At 39.1% G+C, this 9,105-nt stretch overlaps 1 protein-coding gene and 1 long non-coding RNA gene across 13 annotated transcripts in view; one reads left to right on the top strand and one right to left on the bottom strand.

Annotated features, from left to right (window-relative positions):
- The window catches only part of LOC147835214 (uncharacterized), a 51,580-nt gene that overhangs the window by 15,532 nt on the left and 26,943 nt on the right, over positions 1-9,105 (bottom strand). The gene's annotated exons all lie outside the window — the stretch shown is intronic.
- mylka (myosin, light chain kinase a) overlaps positions 1-9,105 on the top strand; it is a 125,630-nt gene that overhangs the window by 93,614 nt on the left and 22,911 nt on the right. For all 12 annotated transcript variants that reach the window (XM_087267340.1, XM_087267339.1, XM_087267338.1 and 9 more), the window contains 3 exons: positions 3,235-3,282; positions 5,253-5,380; positions 6,634-6,787. In XM_087267340.1, the coding sequence (XP_087123466.1) occupies positions 3,235-3,282; positions 5,253-5,380; positions 6,634-6,787 (330 nt within the window). The remainder of the gene's footprint in view (positions 1-3,234; positions 3,283-5,252; positions 5,381-6,633; positions 6,788-9,105) is intronic.

The following is a 9,105-nucleotide window of genomic DNA, read 5'->3' as shown; positions in this document are numbered from 1 at the left end:
CTCATCAAGCTCTTAAGCTGCGGTCACACTGGACTTTTCTCCCCATAGACTTCCATTCATACTCACGCGAATGCGTCAGACCGGAAACGCAGGGTCATGCGTCACGTTTCGCAGGTTGCTGCGGTGCAAAGTTCAAGCTTGGTGAACTCTGGCATGCAGAATATGCAAGGAATGTCTTTTTCACATTTTATCTGATGCGAATACCCTGCTGAAAAATCCAGCTTAAACCAGCTGGTGGGCTGGTTTTAGCTGGTCAACCAGGCTGGTTTTAGAGGGGTTTGGCCACTTCCAGGCTGGTTTCCAGCCAGGTCTTAGCTGGTCAGGCTGGGAGATGACCAGCTAAAACCAGCTTGACCAGCCTAGCCAAGCTGGGAGTCCAGCCAAAACCAGCTATGCCCAGCTTAAACCAGGCTGGTCAAGCTGGTTTTTGCTGATCATTTTCCAGCCTGACCAGCTAAGATTAGGCTGGAAATGGCTGGAAACCAGCCTGGAAATGGCCAAACCCCCTCTAAAACCAGCCTGGTCAACCAGCTAAAACCAGCCAACCAGCCTAGGCTGGTTTAAGCTGGATTTTTCAGCAGGGTAGACAAATAAAGGATTGAAGTACTCTGTTCTGAAGCCTGTAAAGGTTACATTTAATACTTAGATTTTTAAATTAATATTTATTTGAATGAATCGTTTTGCTTTGGGGTTTTATGTGATGTTCCTTTGATAATTATTTTCCAGAATATAATAATTTAGGTGTACTAATTATTGGACTGTGATATATATTTTTTTTGTTAGAGTTTAGTTCCAATTTGAGTATACAAAGTAATCTAATGTATATGCACAAATATATTAATGTTAAATATATATATGAATTTAGAAGAGAGATCTGTGAGGGGTGTACACTCTATGTGTGTGGTGCTGTTGCAGCTGATTTATGATGGAAATCATACAGATCTGATCTAAACTTCTGTTCCATTAGCCACCGTTTATGAGCTCTGCTCTACACGTGGTTTGCCCAAAATTGTCGAGAGATTCAGGTGAACGCTCCATTTTCATCCAGAAATAGTTTTGTGTTGGAAAGAGGATGTTTTTATTTCCACAGCTTCAGAAAAAAAGAGAGGAATGAGAGAATGGCCTCTCGGAGAGGGATGAGATCGGAATGTCTTACAACTGACTGAAAAACCGCTCAGAAGTTTGACATAAGAATAGTTCGATCGCCATCGCTGCAGCTTTAGGCTTGTGTTTGTTGGCTTCGCCGTCACATTGTTTCATGACAGCGATCCGATATCAAATAAATAGTGCCAAAAACTATTTCCTGGATTCTTGTTAGGGATATTTTTAGTATGACCAAAAAAGGCAAAGAGCAAAGAACCTTAGCAGCTGATCTCTCCAAGCACATCCAGAGAAAAACAGATCTGCTTTCCTCTCCTTTTGCCCTTCCTTCTTCCCGTTTTCCAAAGTGAGAGTGCATGTTCTCTCAAATTCACTAGATTCTGTTAGTGGATTTAATACTTACTGTTAACATTCACGTTTACGTGTATAACTTAAAACCTGAAGGTCAAATTAGTGACTGTGGTAATTCTCTTTTTATTTTAATTAATGTAATTGTCTAAATGTTGCTAAAAAAATATTGCTCTGTAGGGGATCAACCTACGATATAAGATCGATCTTGAAGATTCGAATCATTGATTCGACTCAGTTGAGTCAGACTGAATCAGATTATAAGATTCACAGTTTATCTATCATTTGTCCAGCAAATAGAAGACATCGCATTTTACCAGTCTTGTTCATAATATTTCTGTGGCCAATGATAATAACATAACACAGTATTGGGTTAACTTTTAGCAAAGTAACAAAATCTACAGCTTGAGGCAATGAGAAGCACATAAATGAGAAACAAAGAAATGAGAACAAAGATTAATTGAGCTACACTACGATACATGAAACTAACTTTGTAATAAGCAAACAACACACACACACACACACACACACACATACACACAGAGGCAGTTCAGAGGATGCAAAATGAGTTGACAACCTTCCCAAATTACTTCTAGTACTTATTACTAGATCTAGAATCAAACCTGAGAAACCACAAAAGCAGAGATATGGCTTATCTTTAACTGCTGAAGATCAATCTGCACCAGATCAGCAAGAGACAACATTAGTTTGTGTTACTTGCGCCTTTTTCTGAAGTCAAGTTTCCCTTGCCGGGCTGGCCTTGAGGAAGCACGGTGCCCCTTGATTGGGTGGTGACTCGCTTCGATGACGTGTTTGGGTTCAGTCCAACCCAGGCTCATTGTGGAAACGTAGTCCCGCAGACGTTTCTGGAGACCGCGGAATATTTCCCGGCGGGTACGTACGGCTGCAGTTTTTGTTTTTGCGAATCCGCGAGAGGCCGCTGTTGTGCGCTTTTTCGCACCTCAGACGCCTCTCGCGAGTGCGGTTCACGCCCGCACTGTTCTCGCGTGAACCCACTGGAGGCCGCTGTCCGACTGACCAGATGATTGACTGCGCGACCGGCCAATCGGCTGACCTGCCCTCCTCCATCCCCGAACCCAACCAATTTTACCGATCGACCCGCCCGCCCGGGCAATAAAAGCCCCAATTTTTTTTTTCTACCGCGTTTTCGGATTTCACCGCGTTCTCACCCTGTCACGAAACTCGTTCACTTAATGTTTGGGATTCTGTTTTTGTCTTACCTGATTGCTGGAACCGCTCTTCCCCGGACTCGAAACCGATCGCTGTGGTCGATTCCTCTCTGCATCTCGAGCCTGCCGACGTACACGGTGAGCTGAGTGGACAAACGGGTTGCTGCGGGGAAGCCCTCCACAAGGAGGTAAGGCAAGCGCGAAAGGGAACAGCGTCACACCGCCCCGCAGCGTTTTCTTGAAAAAAATAAACGTGGCCGTACGTACCCCCCGGGACGTATTCCGCTGTCTCCAGAAACGTCTGCGGGACTACGTTTTCAGAATGAGCTTGGGTTGGTTCAGTCGCTTCTGGCTGTCATCCTGGGTTACCTATTTGAGTAATTAAAATAATTATATCCTTATTTTCTCTGTGCTTAGATTTATTTGTATTTTATGTAGTCAAGTAAACAAATGAAGTAATTCAGTTGTTTTTTGGGATTTTTTTAAATGATGTAACTAGAAATAAGTTAATTACTTTTTGAAAGTAACTTAGCCAACGTTCAATGTAATGGTGTAACATCCCATCTTTGTTTGTTTCTTGTGTCATTTATTCTAGATGAGGCCAAAATAAAGAAACCCCCACCCAAAACACTGCCTAAACAAGGTAAGTTCAGTCATCATCTGCATTAAATATAAAATTAGGATTAAATCAAAAAAGTTACAATCACAGTCCAGCAGAAGCCCTGGGCAACTGTCTTAAGTGTTGCAGTTTTCTAAAAGTCTTTGAGAATATGACGAATCTTCTTTAAATTAATCTTCTGGCGACTTTGTTATTTCTGCACCATTTTGTAAAAAAAAAAAAAAACAGCAGATTTATGTTTAATGATTTTGAGTGTGTAGCTTAAAAACCTAACAAATAATAATAATAAAATTTTTAACTGTGCGTTGACAACAAAGGTGGCAAGAACGTTAAAGATCACTGTGGTCGCTCTGGCTATTGACCTTATTCTAAAATGCGAAAGTGCGCCTGTTTTCGCGATTGTCTTAGAACTTCCGATTCAGTCGCCTATGGGAGAAATGACTAGGAATAATAAACGGCAGAAAATGGCCAAACTACTTGCTCAACAAACAAATGTTTGCATGAGTACACAGACCAAGTAGCATAATATAATAAGAAAATATTAAATTGCAACATCAAGCAGCGTAACGAGCAGTTGTTAACGTCAAAAAATGAATGAAAGTGAATGTGACCGGAAGTCGCGAGACAAAAAGATTCAAATGGCAGCGCCCGCTCGTCAGCTGGGAATAAGGTGAATAATGCTGTATGCTACTACTACTACTGCTCCTACTGCTCCGCCGGCGAGAGCATCAAAATTCATTACATTGATTTTGTTTTAAAGGGGCCGTTTCAGCACATCAGCAAAGAAGTTACATTCCCGTTTAAAAACATGCTTTCTAGCGTGGAAATGCTGTGCGCTTTTTTTATTAAATTCATTCAATGTTAACTATAAAAGATCAAGTTGTTGCGTGTGGTGTGGCTTTGCACCACTTATCCAATTTCTCCATAAGTCTGAAATATTCTGAAGCAGCAATCCTGTTTTATACTATCATTAACATAAGATTACTATCGTTACCATAAGATTTCTGCTTTTTTAAGGGATATATATATATATATATATATATATATATATATATATATATATATATATATATATATATATATATATATATATATATATATATATATATATATATATATATCAGGGGTGGCCAACCCTGTTCCTGGAGAGCCACCTTTCTGCAGATTTCAGTTGCTACCCATATCAAACACACCTGAACCAATTAATTAGGACCTGAACAGCACGTGATAATTACAGGCGGGTGTGTTTGATATGGGTTGCAACTAAAATCTTCAGGAAGGTGGCTCTCCAAGAACAGGGTTGGCCACCCCTGATATATATATACAGTTGAAGTCAGAATTATTAGCCCCCTTTTGATTTTTTTCTTTTTTTAATATTTCCCAAATGATGTTTAACAGAGCAAGGAAATTTTCACAGTATGTCTGATAATATTTTTTCTTCTGGAGAAAGTCTTATTTGTTTTATTTCGGCTAGAATAAAAGCAGTTTTAAATTTTTTCAAAAACAATTTTGGCCCAAATTATTAGCCCCTTTAACCCCTAACCCCAACCGTCATTGCAAATCGTACAGAATTGTACAAATTAGATCATACGAATTCATAAGAATTAGACACTAAATCAAAAAGTTACGAATTGTTGTGAGAAATTGTTGGACCATCCAGCCTCATCTCACGAGGAACCTTTAGTATTTTACGTTTTGCCAGTTTAGTAGCTAATTCGTACAAAATTCGTACGAGTTCAGTCGTATGAAAATGTATGATTTTAAAAAGGAGACATGGCACCTAACTCCACTCCTTACCCCAACCGTCATAAGCAAATCAAGCAAATCATACTAAACTGTACGAATTAGATCGTACGAATTCATACGAATTAGCCACTAAATCAAAAAGTTACGAATTGTTGTGAGATTGTGATGGACCATCGCAACCAGACATACATCAAATCACACTGTTGCTACACAAATGGAGGCGAATGGCTTTTCTTTCTATTCGACAGGTGCTCCGCCTCAAATCCAGCAGTTTCCTGATGATATGAAGATCATGGCAGGTCAGGAGGTGATTCTGCAGTGTAAGTTCACTGGAGCACTCCCCATCAGCTGCACCTGGCTCAAGTTCCGCAAACCAGTAAGAATCATTACACCTTGTATAGAAGCACATGGTATGCATTCTTAAATGTTTTATTCTTAGACACACAGATGGCACAAGTGAATACTCACCAGTATCTTTTCAATGCTTTAAACATTATCTGTGTTTCGGGCCTATAGTGAGTTTGCTAGTATATCACAGGGCTATTAAAGTTTCCACTGTGACCTCTGAGACTAAATAAGCGCTCAATAGGGCTTCCTTTGGGCTTACAGCTAGGGTTTTTTTGGGGGCTAAAATCTTGAGCTAAAGTGACAATGGGTCAAAGATGGAGTTTAGGTGAAGTTATTCCATATTAGTTTAGAAGTAATTTGATTTGTGATGCTAAAAGGGACAGACGAGTCTTCGCTGAGGCCATCTTCCTGCCTAACCACGTCGAATGAAGCTCTGCACAAGACTTTGGCCAGCGGAGAAATTAAAATGGTCGTGCCCAACTGAGTCTGGTTCCCTCAAGGTTTTTTTTCCCTCTCCGCTGTCGCCACTGCCTCGCATGGTTCAGGATTGGTAGAGCTACGCATCGATGAATTGGCTCTTCAGTGTTTGAACTCTCAGTAATGATTAAATCACACTGAACTGAGCTAAACTGAACTGAACTGAACTTAAACACTAAAACCTGAACCACACTGTTCCAGTTACTATGACCATTTATGTGAAGCTGCTTTGACACAATCTACATTGTAAAAGCGCTATACAAATAAAGCTGAATTGAATTGAATTGAAAAAAGCTAATAACTAAATATTAAATATAGCTGCAAACAGCAATTATTGGTTATCAATTATTTTAAGGTCATAGGCTCTTTTGTTAATTAGGAAGTCTGCGACTACTTTAATCAACTATGAAAAATCTAACACTTGTAACGATTCACACCATTTACTACTGGCTTATTTATACGATATTAACTGTTTATTAGCACTTAGCCGGGAGCTAGCTCTCTGCAATTCTCACATGATCGCCCACTGAAGCTAAGTAGGGCTGTAAATTAGTTTATATCATCTGATAATTGTAGGAAATAAACCCAAAAGGCATTTGACTGTGTAAAGAAACATTAACCAACACAAAAATGCGATGTATATGCCGAGTTCATCGGCTAATTACACCACCATTCACACAACCATTTTAATCACTCGTTCAATTTAGTTGATATTACACTTTAAATCAAAAATGACTTGAATGGAACATTTGAAGTTCAGTAATATCCTGTGTTCATTCCTGTTATTCTCACCCTCTTTTTCAGATTCAGGAAGGTCAGGGCATCTCAATAGTCAGCACAGACAGTAGCAGTCAGCTGACCATCACAGAAGGACAGCAGGAGCACTGTGGCTGCTATACCATAGAGATCAAGAACAGCTTTGGTGTGAGACAGGCTGCCCTCAACCTCACTATAGTCGGTGAGTATGAACACTTGCATATCTGACATAACATCCCACAATCATATGCATCTGTGCTTGTCTGTCACGCTGCGGTTTTTGACTGTTTGGTGCTATATTGTGACTGAATAATACATAGGCTAGTCTATGCTCCATCAGCTCTTTTCAGCTGTTTTGTTTCTGTTAGCTTTGGGTTTAATTAAAATAAATGTTTTGTGTCTAATATTTATTTTATGTGGCTAGTAGCCATGTATGAAGTGCATCCAAGAGATTATTCTCACAGAATGAAAGCCCTTCAGTCTTATAAAACAGCTCTAGATAAGCCCGTCAGGTTTATTCTGTGATAACAACCTCCTGGATGTACTGTATCAGTAACATAACCCTGGAACTACCAGAATTCTATAACGTGCTTAAATCGCTATAGTGTTTAGTCTCACCATTCATTTAAATCCCAATTCACACCGCACAGAAAAGTTGGTCATTGGATTTAAAATGCTGTGTTTAATTATGTTAATTATTAAGTTAAATGTTAATCATGTAAACTAATACTTCAATTCAGTTTGTTTATTGACATGTGCACAGTAAGGAAACACGTTTCCCTGTACAATGAAATTCTTACTTTATTGTCTACAGTGAAGTCAAACACATAACATACTCATCATGCATGACATACACCTAAGTACACACTTACAGAAGTGACAAAAGCAGGGCTTCACATTAACACCTGCCAACCCGCCAAATGCGGGTAGATTTCAGCTTTGGCGGGTTAGACAGACACCTCCACTAGCCACTTAGGCTGGTTAGAAATCATTTGTAAATCGTAGTTTTCTTAAAAGCAGGGTTCGACAATAAGCATGGCCCAATATTCGTGCAAATGTGGTATTAGAATCGAGAAGCAGCACGACTGACAAAAATAACACACGAGCAAAAGAATGGCGAATACAGAATGAGAGCATGATCACTCGCGCTAACAGCTAATGTGATGCGCGCGACTGTTTACTTGCGTGAAGCAACCGTGCCTAGAGGAAGCGCAACGGGTGCGATCGGTTCCTTTTGAAATAGACTGGACAAAGAGCGATGATTGTGCACCCACAATGACGATGGTTTGTTTTGTAGACTATCTAAAAAAAATAGCTTAAAGGGGCTGATAGTTTTGTCCCAAAAATAGTTAAAAAAAATTCTAAACTGCTTTTATTCTAGCCGAAATAAAACAAATAAGAATTTTCCTAGAAGAAAAAATATTATCAGACATACTGTGCAAATTTCCTTGCTCTGTCAAACATCATTTGGAAAATATTTAAAAAAGAAAAAAAAAATCAAAAGGGGGCTAATAATTCTGACTTTAACTGTATGTTTGAAGCACAGTAAAAACAATAGCGGGCAATGCAATGCATGTAGTTAATTTGAACCATTATGTCTCTAGACATTGTCAATAGTCATTATATCCCTTGTATATGTCAAACACAACAAGTTCTTTGTCGTTTTTTGAGGGCAAAAAGGAAATATGAAAGGCTGAGTCATGGTATACTGTTTTCAAGCACTCTTAACAGCCTACGCTGCAAGAGGTGGGCTTGTAAATCTCTCATGTGCTTTCATGTCCAAACACAAGGACAGTGGCCGAGAGAGAAAAACAGTTTCATAAACATCTGGCAAAGAAATAACATCAAAGAAGGCGGAGTTTCAGAACACAATCAAAGATTATGTAAACACAATGAACCAATGGTAGCTCGTGTTTAGGAGTCAAAACAAACTCCCCAAAAATTCCTTTGGGTAAGATATTCAGCCAGATACTTTACGCAGGCACATCTTTTCAGTTGTTTATTTTTTATTTAATTTGAACATCAAAAGTTGTCAGTGAAATAAAGATACCAAAATGAAATTAAAAAGCATACATTGTGAAGATTGGTAGTGGATATTAGTTTAAATGTTTACAAAACACCTTCACAATATATTGACATACCTATTTTTTCATACCTAAAAAGTCTACGCAAAGGAAACGAAAAATACAGCGGAGGTTTATCTGAATAGATAGTGAAAAAATCGGAAGCTAAACACCAGGGTGGAAACTGAAAATACAGATGCAAAACCCTTATCTAAAAGACCTGCTAGCTAAGTTCAACGAGGAGCTGAGTTTCAGAGACTAGCAGAGATGTCTATAAATTATCAGGCCAAACCACAAAAAGAGCTCAAGTTTAGGCCTGTTCACAAGTGAAACTCACGTGTCTATTGTGATAGCAAAAGCAGAAGTTCTCACCCGGTCAAAATGTCAGTCATTTAAAGTGTGAAACTTAAGGCAATTTATAACTATAGCAGTATAGCTTAGTGGGCAGTCACAGATG

This window comes from Danio rerio, chromosome 9, assembly GCF_052040795.2.
Source record: "Danio rerio strain M-AB ecotype USA chromosome 9, GRCz13ab, whole genome shotgun sequence".
Lineage (NCBI taxonomy): Eukaryota > Metazoa > Chordata > Actinopteri > Cypriniformes > Danionidae > Danio > Danio rerio.
This window is presented reverse-complemented; position numbering and strand designations above follow the sequence as displayed.